The sequence below is a fragment of the Amphiura filiformis genome, chromosome 3, assembly GCF_039555335.1.
Source record: "Amphiura filiformis chromosome 3, Afil_fr2py, whole genome shotgun sequence".
In the NCBI taxonomy this organism is placed as follows: domain Eukaryota; kingdom Metazoa; phylum Echinodermata; class Ophiuroidea; order Amphilepidida; family Amphiuridae; genus Amphiura; species Amphiura filiformis.
Window position 1 is genome coordinate 59,293,886 of NC_092630.1, and position 21,407 is coordinate 59,315,292.

Sequence of the window (21,407 nt, forward strand, 5' to 3'; positions counted from 1 at the left end):
AAATTATTTGATATCAGAAAGACATGCTTCAGTATTCAGAATGCAATTCGATAGGTCTGAGGTGCTCTCATGTCCCACAAAAATACTGTCGAAGCATAATAAACGTTCATTTTAGATCCCTTAATTCATTCATATGTGGAAATTAGAAAGGATATTGAAACATTTTCAGCCTGTGACAAAATTATTTCCAGGTTAGTGTATGAAAATGTATATCATTTTAAGGTGGTATATGAGGATACTTGTGGAAACAAAACAATACGATACAAAGAAAATATAAATTCATATATTTTGAAAACTATTTACTTCAAACAAAAGGCATATTGAAAAGTGTGCTTTGCTCTACTCAATTAATCTGTTTAAAACATGCATAGAGCACTTCCAAAATGCCATACCTTATATAGACACATGTATAAACTCTGCTTTTATGTGATTATTTCTGTAGAATTAATCAAAAAGGATTCACCACGTCATCTGGCAGATGGAATCAAAGCTGAATCTACCGAATCACTGGAATACACAGGGCAAACAGACGACAGCAATAAAGAGCATCATCATCATCATCATCATGAATTTCATCTTTCGGATGCATTCTATTTCACCAAAAAAGGTGTAGAGGTAAGCCTGACGATCCTGTCAATCAAACTCCCCATGGCCTGTGATTGGTTAGTTTCCTGTCAATCAAACTCCCCACATCCTGTGATTGGTTAGCATCGCAGGCTTTTAAATTCATGGCTCAGAACTAATCTAAAAAAGGTTGAAAATAATTGTTATAAAAAAATAAGAACGTCAGTAGGTACTTCACAACTAAATAAGATTTTTGTTGAAATTTAGATGGAAATTATACAAAGCAAAGCGGGAATGTTTTGCAAAGCAACTGTTTAACAGAAAAATAAATATATCTCATTAAAATCTTTGTAGCAATATGTTGAATTTAATAATAAATTAAGGTTAAATTCATGTACATGTGACATTTGACACATGTCTGTATTTTACTTATATGTGAATTGCTTCTATCATTTCAGGCTATTGTTGATGATGAAGTAACTAAAAGATTTTCAGCAGAAGGTAATTATGATATAACCTATCATTTTATATGCTAAATGTGCTCCATCAGTATGTATATTTGATGTTATTCTTTGAGACCTGAGACCATTTGAATAAATTTTAATCATTTCTTTGAAAATGGTTAAAGGCACCATCAGTGATTTGCTGAAATCAGAAAATAAAATAAAATGATCAAAAATGAAGATTTCGTAAGTAACAGGGTGTGCTAACATACCCTGCAAGTGAATGATAAGACTGAAAACAACCAAATAAGAATAATATTTTCACATTTTGCTCAATGTTGGAGGAGATTGTCTGAATAGATACTTATACATGAAGTTGAATCGAGCTTCATATGGACACCACTGTTTCCTTCTCTTTTGCCATTTATTTTTCATATGAAATGGCAATTTTATTGACTTAGTAATCTAATAGTATCTTTACTTCAAGGGCTCAGATAGTGAGGTTTGCATAGTATTTTTTTGGGATCTGAGAGCACATCAGACACACCAAATTGCATTCTGAATACAGGGAATGTTGTTCTAATATATGAAATAAATTTAAAATTTTTTTTAATTTGTGATATAACACAATTTTATGACAAATTATTTAAAAAATGATATTTTTGACATTTAACAGTCCTCAAAAAGTTAACTTTGTATAAATCTTATGATATGTACTTAAAGTATGTAGCTGGGGTGAAAAGCCGTCCATCATATGAAAAATTTGGTTTGTATTGAAGATGTACATTTTCCCCCGCAAAGACCTAAAAATTTTAGGTGTTTTGGGAAAAAAATGTATTTTCAATACGAAAGGTCAAAATTTTCATATGATGGACGCCTTAAAGGACTTTCTCTAGGGAAAGATCAAACCTTACTCAATATCTGATAATATTTCTAATAATTTGCCATATAATTTGTATTATATTGCATATTTAAAAAAAAAATCAAAATTATTTGATATCAGAAGGACATTCTGTTCTGCTACAAAAGGACTTCTTCAAGAAACAGTTGACAGAAACCAGTGGGGCAACAGATCATGTTTTAGCTGCAAACATTTGGAACAATCTACCATTTTCAGTTCGCTCTGCCAAGAGCTTGTGTAGTTTCAAAACAAACTTGAAAAACCATTTGTTCCAAAATGCCTTTAATTGACTCAATGCATATCTTGAACTATACAACACTGATGACCTGTTTTGGCATTAATTGTTATGTTTGTATCATTGTACATTGGTTGTTTTTGCAAAGCGCCATGAGCGTCTCTTGACGGATACCAGCGCTTTATTAAGTGTACATTATTCATAATGCAATTTGGTGTGTCTGATGTGCTCTCAGGCCTCACCAAAAATACTGTACAAAGGTGGGTGATAAATGTTTAATTTGTTAGCTTTTATTGATATGCTTTCACTGGGATCACTGATATACCTTTAATTGATGACGATTCATTATGAACTAAGGTTGCAGTACCAACTGTTACATAGTTGGTATAAAGTGCGATGACTTATTTCTTATGTACACACACAACACGCAACTGTAGCATTGTGAAATCATGCATAGTATGAGTACATAGTGTGTATCTAGTTAACCACAGATTAGATTATTTAGTGCATACCATTGCTTTATTGAATAACATACATGTATACTGTATTGACACTGGGTCAACATTTATTAACTTCAGGTACCAGATTTATTTAATTAAAATTATAAATGATTGCTTTGGTGTACATAAGAAGAGAAATATGAATCTGCGTACATGAATATTTCATGAATCAACTGCATGTGCCAAATTTTCATGCACACAAATAAATATTTCATGCTTAACAGTATATCAACACATTTTGCAATAAAATTTGGCCCGACCCAAAAGTTTTTTGGTTTTTTGCACAAAAAAAAAAAAGTAAATAAATAAATTAATTAAAAACTAAATTTTATTTAAAAAAAAAGGAAGAAACAAATTTCCAAGGCCTTTTATCAAATGCAATTTGCAGAAAAAGTCAAAAAAAAATCCCTACATGGTACCTACCTACCCTAATATTGTTTTAATGTTATGCCAATCAAACAATTTTTTTTTTTTTTTTTTTTATTTTGTAGAAAGTTTTTGCCTGTCCAATATCTCAAAAAGTGAAAACGCCTACATTGATATACAGCCGGCTGGACGGTCACATTGTGGACGGACACATTTGGTAAAGACAAACACATCAGAAGTCTGTGCCGACAATATTTGCTTTCCATAGAATTCTAAATTATGATACCATGAGAACAAATAGCCTGTGAACAGTGTATACAATAATGTAGTCAACTGATAACTTGGGTCAGAGGTCTATCTAATCGATACCTCACCTGATTTTCTAACCTGGTTACTTATTAATGAAAACCTTTACAGGTGTTGAATTTTGACAGTTTTATTACTACCGATTGTTAAAATATATATATTTTTTTTTATCTGGAGTGCATTTAGAAGTAGGATGCAATTTAGGTCACCTAACATTATCAAATGTAACCCGATTTGATCAAGCAAATGAGGATAATATTTTACCAAGGTTCTTTTCAGATTACATTGTAAGAGTTGATTTAATATTCAAATTCTAAAGGACATATGATACTATGGAATCACTCAGAGCGTATCGCTTCTTTATGATGTTGTTTCCATCACTGATCGGCAGAGCGACTGCCAATATCTAATCTATTTACATCAAATTAAAGCTGTTCAAAATTTCATTATCATGATGCAAAAATCATGATGAAAAGTACTTTTTTTAAACTGAGAATTCTGTGTCTGATGGCCCCACTAAAAGTTGAAAAGGGGCCCATAGCAAAAAGGCAGTCAGTTACATATAAATAGAGATTGATAATAATAAGATTTGATGCCCAATATCAAATGTTACCATCCATGACGTACCCAGTGTTCCAGTTTTGAATTATTAAGCAGTGGAAATAATCCAGTGTTGCCAAAACTTTTCAACATCAAGGCACGGCGCATTGACTCGCCAGACCGCGGTAAAGAATTCTCAAGTAGCCCAATTTTTTAACCTTCCAAAAAAGCGCACAATACCGGATATTTGGGCGTATTTACCCGAATTTAGAACACCCAATTGAGCGGAAAAGCACTTGACTTTAAAACTTCCGGTACTTACTGGGAAGTTACTGACCGATCAATAAATGGTCACAAAACCCATTGATATTTCAATTTGGAGCTTCAAAGACTCAAAACCTTTATAAATCCGCTAAATTGAAAGGAATACATCAAATTACTGCCACGGCCTGAGACTGGCAAAAGTAGCCCAATTTTAGACAAGTAGTGGCATGCTTTTTTGAGTAGCGGCAAGTGATCGCCAATTAGCCCAATTGTGCGCCTAAGGCACGGCGTTGGCATCACTGGAAATATCTATATAAAACAAGCTTCAAATAACATATCATCACTTGTCTTAAAGGAGTATTTCGTCATCCTAGCATCCTCTTTTTATGATATTTTTCAGTAGATATCCACGAAAAAAGCTTATTCCCAAAATTTGAGTTGATTCCGATTTTGCATTTGCGAGTTATGCATGATTATGTGTATTACACTGCTCCATAGACAATGTGTTGTATTTGCTAAACGAATTAATCTGCACGAAATTTTTTGAACATAAACATTATGTAGCCAGAGGTTTCTAGTGATATAAAAATCTCAACTTTTTTTGAGAAAAGTGGGGGGATGAGGCTGTGGATCACGAAATGCCCTTTTAATTACTTGAGAAATAGGTGCTCAAAGAGCCAATTTTTGCTCTTGAAATTCCTTTGTTTTCTATTGATTCATGTAAGCTTTATTGGTCAATATCTCTGAATATAGCACTGGCGACTTAGCACTGAGTTTGTGGTGGATGCTCACCAGTGAACAAAGGTTGCATAGAAATTGAATCACATGAAGATACAATCAAAGAACCTGATTTGTTGTTAATCATGGTAACCCCTTCTGGAAACCAGCACCTGACTGGGCATGTCATCCACACAGTTTTTCGCATTATGTTTTGATAAATCCAAGTGTGTGAAAATATTGGATCCAACACATAATAATGATAAAATTGGATGCTTTACGCCCAATATTTATTGGTCTCACTATGAGTTTTAAAATATTGGTCTCATCCAATATTTTAAAACTCATAGCTCGACCAATATATATGGGCTCAATCGATCCAATTTTATATCAATGTTGTCCTCATTGGTTGATTGGATCACAAATACAGTGAATTATTTGAATTGAATTAATTGATCTCTGTCATTTTCTTTTCTGCAGAATTGGTATCATGGAATTTATTGACAAGAACAAGTATGAGATATCAATACCTTGGGTAAGATTCCATTGATCAATAAACAAATTAGACAAGTCAATAAGTCTGATAAGCTTCAGTTGATATCAATGCTTCCAAAGTGGGTAGTAACATATTTGACCTTGTAGTGTTCAGGGAGGCTTATTAAAATTATGAAATGAAAACCAGACTGGATTTTTGTTTGACAAAACCAAGTGAATGTTTTACTCACTCCAATATTTGGTACTGCACATTGGAGGACTTCATCAGGTATGACTGATATGGTCACCTATGAATCTATTCTATGAAATGAAACTTACAAATGGGAATTTACATGCATAAACATTCAAAATTCAGTGTATCTGAAGTCAAAATCCTAAAATTGAAAGTTTAGAAGGCAATTTTAATGGAATTTAGTTATGCACGTGCATTAATATTTAAAAAAGGGGGGTGTTTAAAGACAGTTTAAGTTGACACTCAAAAGTGGTGCTTATTACGGGAGAAGCATTAATGGATCGAATATAGTACTGAAATAAAAAATTGTATGCATTTTTCATTTGGCCCAATTTCAGAGCAATTAGGAAATAATTCATGTAATTTTGTTGACTTTCTTTTCAGCTTGAGGTTAACGTTACTGTGGGGAGTAGCATTTCTCTTTAGATACTTTTTTCTTCTGCCACTTAGGTAAGTCAGGTGATTTTATTGTTGTATTACTGAAGCATCACTCACTCAATACATGTATGAATACAGAAACAACATACACTCCAGCATGCCACAGTGTTTTAAAGATAAAACCAAAGTTCACCTCTCCCACATTTGATATCACCTTTGTTTTTTTGGGAAAATGTGATAATTCCAGAAACTCAAGTACTTCATGGTGAACAATATTGAATATTATTATTTATATCAGGCTTTTGAGCGATACAATAAAACTGTATATTGTACAATATTTGCAAAATACCCGGATGCAATACAATATTTTTTAAATATTGTATCACGTATCGCGTCTGCACGCTGCTCCGTTACCATGGTGACAGCACCAACACGTGTCATGATACAACAGCACAACAATACAGAGACTGTAACGGCTCACAGGAGATTTCGTACTGTATAAACAAGTAAAATTACAAACTTAATTCGCGACAATTCTGGATGGTGATAACCTTAGGAAATATAATCCACATCTAGGCCTACAAATAAACCTATATATAATTATTCCGAAATTGTCTTTGGAGAGTAAAGAGCAGAAAACAAGAAGGTCAAAAGGTAAGCTTACATTACAATACACATTGGTTAAACCCGGTGGCTAGGTAAGCTTCAATTTATTTTACCGCATAGCAAAAGCCTGATATAAATAATAATAATAATATTGAATGGCTTATTTTAGTGTGATACAAGAATATATTGCACTCGATAGAAAAATATTGCACTCGTCTTCGACTGTGCAATATTTTTCTATCTCGTCAATATATTCTTGTATCACACTCAAAGCCATTCAATATTATATAAATATACAATGTTTATTATTCAATATAGTTACTATATATTTTACATGTACCTATAAAATGGCCATAGCAGGTGAGGTACCACCGGCCTTGCCACCACAATAACCTCCCGATCACCTCTGCACTTTCCTGTTTGCTTTTGTATGTTATGAATTGAGAATAATGTTGACTTGATTTGTATGTGTGCCTAACATATTGCACAACAATTTAAACACTTGATTTAGAAAACATCTTTAATACATCTTGCCATTACTTGTTTTCTTTTGCTTACTACAGAATAATAGCAACAGTGATTGGTATATTGTACCTCATGGTAGCTTCTGCAGTTTTAGGATATTTACCTGACTCAAGGTGAGTTTGTAGCGTAATTCAAGAAGGTTATAAGTGTTTTGTTATAATTACGAACTTACGAACATCTTATATTCAACTGACTTAAAAAAAAATTGATTATTCCACTATTTAACTCTAGAGTGTTGCTTCCAGCCTGTATCCACTCGAAGCCATATACTGTGTTTTACTGCATAGTGGTGTGCACAAGTTACAGCAGTCACATCCTTCCATAGGCATGGGTCCTAGTTAAAGATACCGTAGAAACCCGTCTATAAGGAATAGAAGCGACTGTGATGATAGCATATTTCACGCTAGCGCCTCCACAATATTATATCATTATGGAATTTGAGCAAATCATTTACCGACACAAGCAGGTATACAATGTATTATTTTATCTTTATTTCAGCATCTCACGAGCATAGCTCACTTGGCAAGGCATAAGACTTTGGTTCTTTAGATCGGAAGATGGTGAGTTCGAGCCTCATCACGGTCACACAAACTTTTATAAACAAAATATTGTTCAAACTTTTCATTTATATTTTCTTGCATTTTCTAAAGACTCCTTTAGTGATCATTTTTTTTTCATATTTAGTTTAATTTATTCTATTGTTTTTCTTTTATTGTTTCTTTTCTTTGTCTTTTTTCTTGTTTAATTTAATTTTTCTTTATTTTTCTTTGATTCATATAATATTGGCAGGATAAGGAGAGGAGGGAACTAAAGACCCATTCAGTGATTTGCTCATCCGGACGATCGTAAAAATCATCAAAATTCACCTTTGTCATTATCATAGATGTGGTAACATAGCCTGCTAGTGGTTCAGCAGAAAACCGTGTGACACATAATATACATTTGGCTACATTTTATTATACGATAAATACGAATTTATTAAACATGGTAACAAATATTCTTTAGCAGATCGGTTATACGATGGAACTGGTAGGCATAGGCCTATTATAAATTCGGGATATTAAATATCTTCCTGACGAGACAGATCTGCGCATGTGGTCAAAGACGATTCCTTACTAGCCACAGACCGTCCGCTGGAATTAGTTGAATCGCTATGGCTGTTGGTCGGACCTCTCATCTCTCCACATCGATTGTGACCTATCCCCTACATTGCCCTTATGAACTCACATCCTCCTGTTTTATTCCAATACGCTGGCGAAGTTACGTAATAATCGGATTAACTACCATAGCAATAGGTGAAAACAATTTTTGAATATACCGCGTTATATACGTTCAGGCGGTACCTCTTCATTGAACCATATCATGCTGCACCTGTAAGATCTTTGAAAAGACCAGTATTGTATTCAATCTATGATTGCAGACATACACAGTACAGGTGATGAGTGTAACCTGCTTGTAGCGCAGCGCGATATGTTCAAAATTGTTTTCACCTATTGCTATGGTAATTAATCCGATTAATTACGCAACTTCACCAGCGTATAATGGCGAATAAATTCTGACCATCACTTGGCTTGTTGGATTCGTCTATACTACAATTAAGCTGTCGAAGTGACGTAATAATCGCAATAACTACCATCAAGCAGATTGCACTAATCACCCGCGTATGTCACCAAACATAGATTGAATACCACTCTTTTCATAAATACTAATCTTACATGGCGAGTGATTAGCATTTCTTTGACAACTATGGTTTAATGCATAGGTGCCACGTGAACGATGAAGTGCAGGGCTATATGTGACGTGTCATGTCAAAAGGAGACACTTTTGGGCAGGTTATCAATTTTGAGGTTTTTACATATCTTAAATATAGAGATATTTTGCTCCACAACACCGTTTTCCCCAATGAAATTGGACATTCCTAAGCGAAGATAATTAGTTCAAAAGTTATGGTATTATAAAATTGGAAATTGAGATATTGGCCTTTAAAAACAATATTGACAATGTTGAGAGTAGGAATTACCTTGAAAACTGTCTAAAAAATACAAGATGCCAATTATATTCTGGTCTGAAACTATCAGACAATATTTTTAACATTAATAACATCACAAATTCGCAACAAACCCAAATTGTGAAAAAATCACACCCGGGCAGATTTTTGGCTATTTCTCTATCTACGATCCTGCCCAAAAGTGTCTCCTTTTGACATGACACGTCACATATATTCGAAATTGTATTCATCAATTGCTATGGTAGTTAATCCGATTAATTACGTCACATCGACAGCGAATAGCCTATAGTATGGGTTCAAGTGGAACAAAAAATAGTGTATGTCCATTGCTAGCTATGGTAATTAATCATGTTAGTGTTTACATCACTACTTCGGTGAAGACAAGAGAAGTGTGCCTTCTCTACCAACGCCTGTGATATAACAGGTGCAAGCGAAACAAAATTGAATGACCAGAATAGTTTCCTTTGTCAGATGAATTGATTGAAGTTTTTGAAGACACTCTATTCTTGATGGGACAATAGATTCAAATATGGAATAATTATTATTCCTCATCTATTTTTTTTGTTGCAATTGTGGCAACAGAACAATATTTATTTTGATTTCATTTCAAGTAGAAACAAAATCGTGCTTAAGCCAAAAACGCACCCTACCTCAAGAATACGCTGGCGAAGTTACGTAATAAATCCGATTAACTACCATAGCATTAGGTGAAAACAATTTTGAACATATCGCGCTGCACTACAAGCAGATTGAACTAATCACCTGTGTATATCTGCAATCATAGATTGAACACAATACTGGTCTTTTCAAAGATACTAATCTTACAGGTGCAAGTGATCAGCATGATATGGTTCAATGCCGAGGTACCGCGTGAAAGTATCAGTGCAGCGCGGTATATTCAAAAATTGTTTTCACCTATTGCTATGGTAGTTAATCCGATTATTACGTAACCGCCAGCGTATTGGGATGGCACAAAAGGTGCAACATAGGTTTTTATTGCAAAGACGAGGACAGACAAGTAGTTACAACACATCTGTCTAACCGTGGGTTTCGCTATTATTTAGAATAAATGCTTTTACTAGTTTCTATAAAACCACAAAATTACTAAAAAAACTAAAAAAAAAAAAAAAAAAAAAAAACGCACCTAAAATTAAAAGTAGAAAGGTAGATTTGAAGAAAGATAAAAAGAACATGTCAAAAGTTAAAATTAAACGAGAATGAAAAAAGCGGAACGGTGCCCGACCATGCTCTCTTCAGTTCCAAAGTCTGACGCTCTATCAATTGAGCTATCTGATCCTGATATCTGAAACAGTCGTTATTATGTCAATACAATTGATTGGTGTTACAACATACTTAGATGGAATGCATAGCCACCCAGTGCCAGTATATATTTGCTCAAACTCCAAATACAACAAGCAACCAATTTTATTGAGGCGTTTCTTAGGTATATCCTTGTAGACGGGGTTTTACGGTATGATCTTGATGAACCTGTAAATTTCTGTGAATCTGGTGGACCTTCACAGGGGTTATGAATACCAAATATAGAAAATAATGAGATGTCGATAACTAATCATGAATATTTACCAGTAGTCATCCAATCATGTACCGTGATAACACAGCTTACATTTGTCATATATACTCAAATGTAAGTTCGTAATTTTTGGTACGTGTTTACCCAATCCATATATTGCCTCATTTACATACAAATGAACTACAACTTCCACAAGACTCGGGTGAGGCGGTTCAAATTTCTTATGTGATCAGATTGAGTAGATGGTATGAGTCTAAGATATAAACAGTATAGTGCCATCGTAATATACAGCGGTTCCTAAGCCTAGGCCTATGTAGTAGGCATGCAATGCAGGCCTGGGTGATCGGCTGGTTGTTGTATAAGAGAGAGTTTTAAACTAGACTACTATTTACCATATTGCCTCTTATGTAATACCTATTTATTTTTTTTGTCTTTGTAATGCAAATACAGTAAGTACCAATTAATATTTGTAGAGAAAATATCTTCAATCAACCTTCAGATGTTGTGTTTAAAGGAAGTCTCCGGCAATCACAACATTCTGCCTTATATGAAAGAAAAATAATTATCAAGCACGAATCACATAGTTTTAATTAAAACAAACTCATAGTGACCATAAAAACGAATAAAAACATCCGACTCTCAACACGCGATATTCAAAATTCCCGGACACCGAAATTGTCAAGTGCAATGACGTCCCAATAATACAGTGAAGGCTGACAACAATTGAGCACAAACAATTATTACGTCATTGCACATAAACTATTTCAGTGAATATCGTGTGTTGAGAGCCAACTGTTTTTATTAGTTTTTATGGTCAATATGAGTTTATTTTAAATAAAACCATGATTCGTGCTTGATAATTATTTTTCTAACATATAAGGTATAATGTTATGATTGCCGGAGACTCCCTTTTTTAGCATTACACAAAACCATTAACAGATGTAGTACAGCAAACTTAAAACCTCATAAGTTCAATCAGACCTTATATATAATGCCAATGCATATTACACACTTTAAATCTTTTCTTTCAGATTGTTAATACAAATTCAATATGCTTTAAACTTTCAGGATTCAAACAGGTAACTCTCACTAAATCATTTCCAAGTTTTAATCCTCACACCTAATAGGCTAACAATTTATCTTTATATGTTAATTTTTTTGTGTTTCAAACAACAGGCTCATTTAATACAACTACAATCATTTTTACCTCTTTAAAGGAGTATTTTGTGATTCTAGCATCCTTTTTATGGTATGTTTGAGTAGATATCTACAAAAAAGTTTATTCACAAAATTTCAGTTGATTCTTATTTTGCGTTTGCAAGTTATGCATGATTATGTACAGCACATTGCTACATAGGCGACCATACTGTAATTTTAGCACAAAAACATAAATCTGCAGGAATTTTTGCACACAAACATTATTTAGTAATCAGTGGTTTCCAGTGGTATAATTTTTTAAAGAAAATTGGGGAATGAGGCTATGGATCACAAAATGCCCAATTAACCCGACCGAACCAAACATCAAAACCCTTTAATCACAAATTATCTGCAAGCATGGGTATCCTATGTGATACGATTGCATCATCATGCGCACAGTCATATTGATACATAAAGCTTGGCTGGACAAGGTAGACCCCCATGGCAAGTATGGTTGTGCGCTTGTCTGGCACCCGAGAGGTCCCTAACCGCACCAGAAAAAAGTTTTATCTTCTTTCTTTCTTTCTTCCTCTTCTTTCCTTCCCCCTCGCCAAAATAGGCCTGGGCTTTAGGGTTAATTATTATATTCCGGTAATTATGATAGGTTCTATCATGCTAAAATCTTTTAAACTATTAAGGTGGTTCGAAAGGCAAGGTTTAGGGAAATCATGAATTCCAACATTTTTGCATTTTGTGCAGGAACATGACTCAACATGTGAGTATACTTCTATTGGGAAAAATGAAGCGATTTGCGAAAAAACAGGAAAAAACCAACTTTTAATGTGATTGGTCAGAAGCCAATAGCGACTGCTTGGTTACCATGGCAACGGTTTTATTACCTTCATAACATGGCCAACATATCCCTACATAAGCACAAACTCACTTGCGATTGTATCATGAAAGGTTTTGGAGATATTTGCAAAAATGTTGGAATTCATGATTTCCCTAAACCTTGCCTTTCGAACCACCTTAAGACTAAACGATAGTAGGTCAACACTCGAATGGTATTGTTCATGCAGCTTGTTACTTCAGATCTCCTTAAGTGGTGGAATGCAAGTGTACTTCAGATTCTTGATGGCTATTTAACTTGAATCATTAATATAGGCATCTCTAATATCCCTACATTATACTAAACCTTTCTTATATTTTAGACAACTTTTATGTACTCTGTTTATGCTAATTTTTCTTCAAACTTTGGGTTGTTTCATCACAATTTACTACATTTTTAAAGTGCACTATATCACAAGTATCGTATCGGCAAATGACCGATACCAAATAGTATTGACCACTCAATACCAATACCACTGGTATCGGGTATCGCGTGAAAGCATTACTAATATTATTCTTATGTATACAAACCTTGTAAACAATCGTGTTTTATTCATGGTTTTGTTGTTTTTTGTTACAGGCTGAAAAAATGGATCAACCAGTATGTGTCATTAAGTGTGTACAAAATGTTATTACGTTGCATCCCTTGTCTTGTTACATTCCATAATAGGTAAGTCAATTATAAATTACAGGGGGTGTGCAGGTATCAAAAAGTTAGTATAATACAGAATAGAAAAGCTCAGTTGATAGAGCTTCTGTCCGGAGTCTCGAAGGTACCAGGTTCAAATCCTGGATGGTCAGTGATTTTTTTTTCACTGGCTGTCATTTATGTGGAGACTTGTGTTAAAAACTTTTGGTGCGATTGCTGAATGGGGTGCAACTCTACCAGTCTTATTAACTAGCCCTACCCCTACCCTAAACCCTAACCCTAAATTCCGTAAACGAGGACTGGTTCGGTGATTGTATCAAACTTTAAAAAAAAATTATTTGTTTCAAAGTTCACACTTGTGCTCTTTGTGGATGTTGATTTTGTCTGTGGATAGAATCACTCGACAGGGATTAAAGAAAAGTGAAGTTACTGTCAGCCCGGAGTGGTGATTTGGAAGTCTGCAGAGACACAATGCAAACAATGGGCTTAATGTAACAACCCTCCTGCTCCCCATATTCAATTTTGTGTACAACAATATAATGTGCTGCACATTTCCTTCCACTTTGCTTGGCTCACATATAAATCTGTGATAGTCGGGAGGGGGGATTTTTTTGACTGGGGAATCAACATGTAATATGGTCATGCTTGTAGTGTACTTTTGTTTGCTAGCTTGAGATTATCTAAAAATATCAATTTTTTGCAATGGATAATTTGAAGGAACTGAACTGGAAATAATTGGATTTTCCTTCAGACCAGTTAGCCTATGTTGGGTCATTTCTCAATACCAAGTTGCCTTCTAGAGAAAATATCAAACAATTAAGGCGGTATATAAGGATATTTCTGGAAATTAGGATATTCTCTGAGCATGTTTTAAACAGATTAACTGATCAATATGCCTTTTGTTTGAAGCATATAAAACAGTCATATGGTTTTCACAATAAATCAGTTTATATTTTTAATCAATAATCAATGTAGTTAAGGTGGTATTTGAGGCATTTTAGAAATTAGGAAATGCTTTGAGGATGTTTTAAGGTTATTAATTATTTTAAACTGTTGTGATTTGGTAGTTCACAGCATCTAACGAATGGTAGTGAGCTTTGGCAAAAACTGCATTGCTCAATTCATAGCGAGCGTGTAGAAGAAATAAAATATCACAGATATACTTTTATAGGTGCTGCGGTTCTTGAGTTACGTTGTAAAGAGGGCTGAAACAACAACACTTTTGTAAAACGTAGATAACTCATTAACAACAATAAATTAAGCAAGTTTTTAAAGTATATGATTTGTAGTATGAACTTTTGCAAAACATCAAGGTGTTAATTTTCAATAATATATTGATCTAGATAATAAAAATCAATTTTTAGGTTGCTTCGACCAACAATACCTCGTCTACCCTTAAACAGATTAATTGAGTAGGGTAAAGTACATTGATCAATATGCCTATTTGAAACAAATCGGACATACGGTTTTCATAATACATCAATTTATATTTTCTTTGTATCTGATTGTTTTTATCAATAATCAATGTAGTTAATGAGCTAAAATGACTAGAAAAGCTCATTAATATGTCATTTTTGCCAATATTTTGCTAAGTTGCATAATTAATGAGCAAATTGGCAGAAATTGTAATTATGCAAATATGCAAATTAGAAGGCAGGTAGACTGTTTAATACATTAGAACATATTAGAAACACATTGACCGAGTTTCATGCATGGAGCACTTCCAAAATGCCTCAAATACCACCTTAAAGTGTTCTGCACATTCATAATTGTAGTGTATGCATGTGTATATCAATGGATGGTTGAAACAAATGTATACGGTTATTTGAATAGTAGCAGTTTCCAGTTTATCAGTTTTATCATTTATAGGCACCTGTGCATAATATTGACACAAGGCAAATTGACATTGTGTATTTTGCCAGTTGATTGAGTTTGTCATGTTTATTTAGTGAGACCTTAGGTTAAATCTAGGTCATACATTCGCCTTGGTATGGTGAGATCAGTGGCAAGGAAATGTGTGCATGCATGAGTGTTGGAGTGTGCATGTGTCGCGTGTGTGCGCATGCGTGGGTAATCACCCCATAACAAGTGTGAATGAGGATGTACATCATGTCCCTACAATGGGAGTGGGTCTTGGTGGCAAGGATGTGTACACAATTATGTAGAGGTGCATGCGTCGGTGTTTGCCTGCAAACGAGGACACACAAGATTTTTCACTCTAAACTGCGGACTTACCTACAACCGAGGACAGTCCTCGGTCTCACTGCTGCAATAGACCTCAAATGCATGCTAAATGCATTTGAGTGATACTTGCTCAAAACCATGGAACATGTGTGCAAAAAATATAGTCAGCAGTTGATGGCTAAAAAATCCGCCATTTTAGTCCACGGTTAGGCGATGAGAACATGATACACACGTCTGTTGGTAGATAGCAATACACACTGTCCTCTGTTGGCGGCAAACACACAGACAGGGGTGATGGGTGTGTGTGTTCATGTGTTGTATGTGGGGGTGGGGGTAATCACCTCCTAATAATCCTAAATGAGGATGTACATCATGTCCTGTAATTGGAGAAATCCTGGGTTTCCTTTTTTTAGGTTTTCTTATAGTTGGAATGGAATATTAACACAGTGTACCATGACCTCTGAGCTGGGGGAAAATGTCCAAATCACAAATCGTCCTGCTGACAGGGCCTGGAAATATTGTTTGCTGACTAAAAGTTGTCCATTGTTGACTCCAAATTTTTTACACCAGGGAGGTCAAGTATATATCTAAAGGGGGTTAGGGACAAAAAGTTTTCCTTCCCAAATGTATCTCTTCTCGTTAGTAATAACCTTTAACCGTATTCCTATTCAATAAAATAACCTATTGCAATGGGCAACAATACTTATCAACTTAGGCTAATAAATACATTCTATTTATCATATTTGTGTGATGGCAGCATGATGGTAGAGCGTGCATGTATAAAATTTGATGGTTCACGCTGTGGGTTTACAGTTTACTAGACAGTATTGTGCTTCAAACTATAAGTGTTTACTGTCTGTTCAATTAGCTTAGATTCTTGTATTTTTAAGATATTTGAAAAAATAAAAACTTGTGGTCAAAGTCATCAAAGAAGAGTGTTAGCGCAGCCTTAGACCCAACGTGATTTATACTTTTCAAATTCCAAAGTTCAATTTGAAATCCCATTTCTTTTCAAATTTGGTCTTTTCCCTGACATTTTTATAACAAGCAGTATAACGTCGGGTACCATAAACTTTTTGAATCAATCCATTTAGTGCAATAGGGACGGTTGTCATAATAATTAGATGCGCTGAGATAGTATTTATTCGATCATCCGCATCAGGAAGTATTGTCCAGCAAAATAGCTATAGGCCTAAGCCCCACTGTTGAAACATTAGGCCCCTACGTTATTATAATAATGTGATTTTTAGAATATGCCCAGCTTATATAAATACATTCCTTGCTTGCTTGCTTGCTTATTTATTTATTTATTTATTTATTTATTTATTTATTTATTTATTTATTTATTTATTTATTTATTTATTTATTTATTTATTTATTTATTTATTTATTTATTTATTTATTTATTTATTTATTTATTTATTTATTTATTTATTTATTTATTTATTTATTTATTTATTTTCTTTGCTCATTTTCTTTGCACTGCTACTCAAGCACGCCTTCAAGTCAACCACAGAGGGAGTGTACCTTCACTCACGATCTGACGGTAAACTCTTTAACATTGCACGCCTGAAGGCCAAGACCAAGATAAGGGAAGTGCTGATTAGAGACATGCTATTCGCTGATGATGCTGCGATAGCTGCCCACTCTGAAATTGAGCTACAGAAACTGATGGATCATTTTGCATCAGCTTGCGACCTCTTCAGCCTAACCATAAGTCTGAAGAAGACTCAAGTTATGGGACAGGGCACTATAGCTCCACCATCAATCCACATCAGTGATCAGCAACTTGAGGTAGTTCACCAATTCACCTATCTAGGCTCTACTGCCACAGACAATCTATCTCTGGACGCTGAGCTCAACAAAAGAATCGGCAAGGCGGCCTCTACTCTCTCCAGGTTATCTAAGAAAGTATGGGAGAACAAGCAGCTCACCAATACAACAAAGATGGCGGTCTACAAGGCATGTGTAATCAGCACGCTCCTCTATGGTAGTGAATCATGGACAACCTACTCTCCACAAGAACGGAAGCTGCAAGTATTTCACCTGAGATGTCTCGCCGCATTCTTGGAATCTCCTGGAAAGACAAGGTCACAAACAATGAAGTCATGTCTAAGGCGGGTATCCCATCAATGTATACGCTACTACGTCAACGTCGCCTTCGATGGCTAGGACATGTCAGCCGAATGGAAGATGGTCGCATTCCCAAGGATCTCCTCTACGGAGAGCTATCTTCAGGACTCAGAAGAAAGGGTTAGACCGCTACTCCGCTTCAAGGATGTCTGTAAGCGTGACTTGAAAGCACTTGACATGGACTGGGTCACCTGGGAATCTGCTGCTAGTGACAGAAAAACTTGGAGGCAACATCTCTCTGACGGCCTAAAAAGGGAGAGGACATCATCCAGAAAGCTGCTGATGAAAAAGCGAGCAAGGCGCAAAGCCAGTCAGTGTGAAACATTCAAACCAACCCTACCAGATGCATCAGTCTTCAGATGCCAGGTCTGCAATAAAATCTGCAAGTCTCGCATTGGTCTATTCAGCCACACAAGACGATGCTTTCCAACCACCTCAGACGGCGCTACTCCATAGTCTGCGAAGACTGACGGATGCCAACGATGATATTTATTTATTTTTATTTTTATTTATTGTGTGGATGGGTCTGAGAAGGTGTGAGCCCTACACATTTATTTTCAATCTGTTATTTCGTTTTGTTTGTTGAATACAAACTATGAGAAGAAGAATTGGAAACAAAAGAACCTTTGTACATGCACGAAAATATTATTCAAAACAATGACTTAGGTTACAGAAAACAATTCTTGTAAAGTGTAGGCCTATCTGAAAATGTCAAGCAAATGCTTATATTCTTGGGAAAGAATGGTGTTAATAAACAAAACTCAATTTACATTGTATCCATAAAATCAGTTGAAATATGAACGAAATCCATAATTTTAATGTCATTGTTTAGGAAAAAATAATGTTATGCATAAAACGTAATCGCGGACACCTCACCTCTCCTAATTTCGTACAACAAAAATCGGTAGACCATCATATCACCTATAGACCCTATCCAAGAACCGGAACGGTATACAACAATTGAATTGGCAGGACAGATTTTTTTGCTAAATTCGATAGTGTCTATGCCCTAAGTTGAGAATGGACCGTCCCACCCGATTTGCGAAAAGGTCGCGAACCCTTTTGGTGGACCCAAGTAACTGCCTAAAATGAGGCAAAATTGAAAAGAAATGGGGATTTAAATTGAACTTTGGATTTTGAAAAGTGTAAATCACGTTGGGTCTAAGGCTGTGCTAACACTTTTCTTTGATGACTTTGACCACAATTTGATATTTTTTCAAATATCTTAAAAATACAAGAATCTAAGCTAATTGAACAGACAGTAGTACCCTAATATAATGAAGCAAAGGTGTGTGTACATACCAGGGTTACATTGTATATTGAATGACCTGTAGACTAGACACCAAGGCCATTGTAGTGATCTGTGATTGACTCGTAATTGTTTACAGGTGAATTAATCTCAGTTTAAAGGTACTCAAAGTCAAAGACCTTTTTTTTTTATTATTTGAAGTTTTTCTCCAATCTGCTTTGTCTTTAACTGTTTTCATCTTTATTTTTTTCTCTCAAATCTAGAGAAAATCGTGCCAAAGGAGGAGGTATCTGTGTAGCCAATCACACATCCCCAATTGATGTTATTCTTCTTTCTAGTGATAATTGCTATGCATTTGTAAGTATTGTAGTGCTCATAATATTATCATGATTTATCTGCTACATAAAATTAAACTAGGTTTTAAATTAAAAAAGGAATATAAGTCATCCATATTTGTACTTCTGTTGTGATGCTTTTGGCATCTATGTTGTACAAACATTGTAAAATGGTCTTCTAATTATCAGTATTACAATGACATCATAAAGTCCTTGCTCTGTAGTCTGTAGTGCACAAGTTGTACCAGTAACTGTGTATGTGTGCAACCAACAATGCATCAGCTGAATTGAGGAATCCTTACATTAATTGTCTCCACCCCCTGTATTCAACCTAATTAGCTGGGAGCTGGACAAGGCATTTCACGAAGGTGCTTATATTTGTCATATGTTCTGATAGTTGAAATAATCATTTTTATGGGAAAAAAGACAATGGTGTAGTTCATAATACTGAAATTGGAACTATAGATAAATGTTGAAGCCATTAAAATTCGATGTCCAGTTGGTTTCCCAAGAAACAGTTTTGTGTCAAATTGCATGCTAAATGTGCATAGAAGTGTGGGCTTAAACAGGCGCAAGTTACACGTTGGAATATCCACAGTTGGTGCTTATTAGGAGAGGGCACTAGTTAAGTTGAATGCTGTATACATATGTTCAGTTTTACTTCACCAGTGTTTAATGCACCAGTGTTTAATGTGACAAGTTCAAATAACATACAGTTTACATATCTCATATCATATTTTATGTAAATATGTACGCACATTATAATATTTGCTGATTCCCATATTGGTTTTTTTTTCAGATTGGGCAAAAGCACACAGCATTTACAGGTGCAATCCAAAGAGCCATGAGCAGATCAGGGACAGACCACATATGGTTTGATAGGTTTGAGATGAGAGACAGGAAAAAGGTCTCACAAAGGTATTTAGCTGTTTGATGACTTAACACTAACGCTATAAAATCGTACAAAATCTTACAAGGAAAACCACTGCGCATGCATGCCACCTGTTGCCATAACACAATCACCATAAGCCATATGTAGGCACCGAATTCAACCCCTATGACATGAGGCAATCACCCTAATAAGTCATATAAACTAATAATAAAGGCACCGATCTGCTGCCCGGGCCAGCGAAACCCCTGTGGCATGAGGTGGGTGGTCGTGTGCGTGGCACCCGAGGGTTCCCAGGGTCAATTCCCGGGGGTACCAGTGAAATCTTTGTTCATGTTCTCTCCTTTTCAATGCTTCTCTGCCTTCCGATAGCAAAAAACCATGGTCCTTGTTAGGGTTAATGTTTGTCGCAATTATGCCAATTGAATTCAAATTGAATTGTTTCTTTTTTCAGGTTGAAAGAACATGTAGAAGACCCAGAGAAGTTGCCTATGTTAATATTCCCTGAAGGTACTTGTATCAATAATACCTCAGTGATGATGTTTAAGAAAGGAAGCTTTGAAATTGGAGGCATCATTTATCCTGCTGCTATTAAAGTAAGTGTACAACAGTGTATTTCAACTGCTCAGTGCCAGAAGTGGGCAAGTGAAATAGCTGCCATGTGTAACTGTCATGTGTAGATGAGGACAATATACTGTGTGTAATTTGCCAAATGTTCACAGGGCAGCTATTGCACTTACCCACTTCTGGCACTGAGCAGTCGATTTATTGTGTAGTGTGATGCTAAAAGGTATTAGGTAACATTTGGCTTATTCTCACCACAATATCAATTTTAATTTTTAATTTAGCAAATTATTGAAATTGAATTCATATTGAACTTATATTTATATTATATTGAATTTTCTTTCCCTGTTGTGCTCTCATGACATACATGTACTTAGTAATTAATTTATCATTTTACTTCTTTTTTCCTCAGTATGATGCTAGATTTGGTGATCCATTCTGGAATAGCAGCAGATTTTCTATGGTCCGCTACATAGTGATGATGCTTACCAGCTGGGCTATTGTGTGTGATGTATGGTATCTACCTCCGATGGTCAGAGAGGTAAGTCTATATAGTACACAATAAATTTATAACAAAACAATTTTAAAGCTAGTGTCTTTGGTTGGTTGGTTCACTCCTGTCGTGGCTGACAGCTTGTGACTTCAGAGATGTTATGCTGCAGCTGATGATCTTCAGCCAGAGCATAACATTCTTGGAGATGGTGCCCTACAAGTGCCTTAACTTGGTGAATCCAGCCATCTTTGGTCTTCCTCTCCCTCTCTTTCCTT

The 21,407-nt window shown here is 35.2% G+C and overlaps 1 protein-coding gene across 1 annotated transcript in view; it reads left to right on the forward strand.

Annotated features, from left to right (window-relative positions):
- The window catches only part of LOC140148844 (glycerol-3-phosphate acyltransferase 3-like), a gene marked incomplete at its 5' end in the record, with an annotated part of 39,273 nt that overhangs the window by 11,518 nt on the left and 6,348 nt on the right, over positions 1–21,407 (forward strand). Inside the window, 10 exons of the mRNA XM_072170928.1 lie at positions 443–615; positions 1,023–1,065; positions 5,317–5,371; positions 5,948–6,013; positions 7,111–7,185; positions 13,217–13,306; positions 19,115–19,208; positions 19,986–20,104; positions 20,530–20,671; positions 21,052–21,180. Of these exons, the coding sequence (XP_072027029.1) occupies positions 443–615; positions 1,023–1,065; positions 5,317–5,371; positions 5,948–6,013; positions 7,111–7,185; positions 13,217–13,306; positions 19,115–19,208; positions 19,986–20,104; positions 20,530–20,671; positions 21,052–21,180 (986 nt within the window). The remainder of the gene's footprint in view (positions 1–442; positions 616–1,022; positions 1,066–5,316; positions 5,372–5,947; positions 6,014–7,110; positions 7,186–13,216; positions 13,307–19,114; positions 19,209–19,985; positions 20,105–20,529; positions 20,672–21,051; positions 21,181–21,407) is intronic.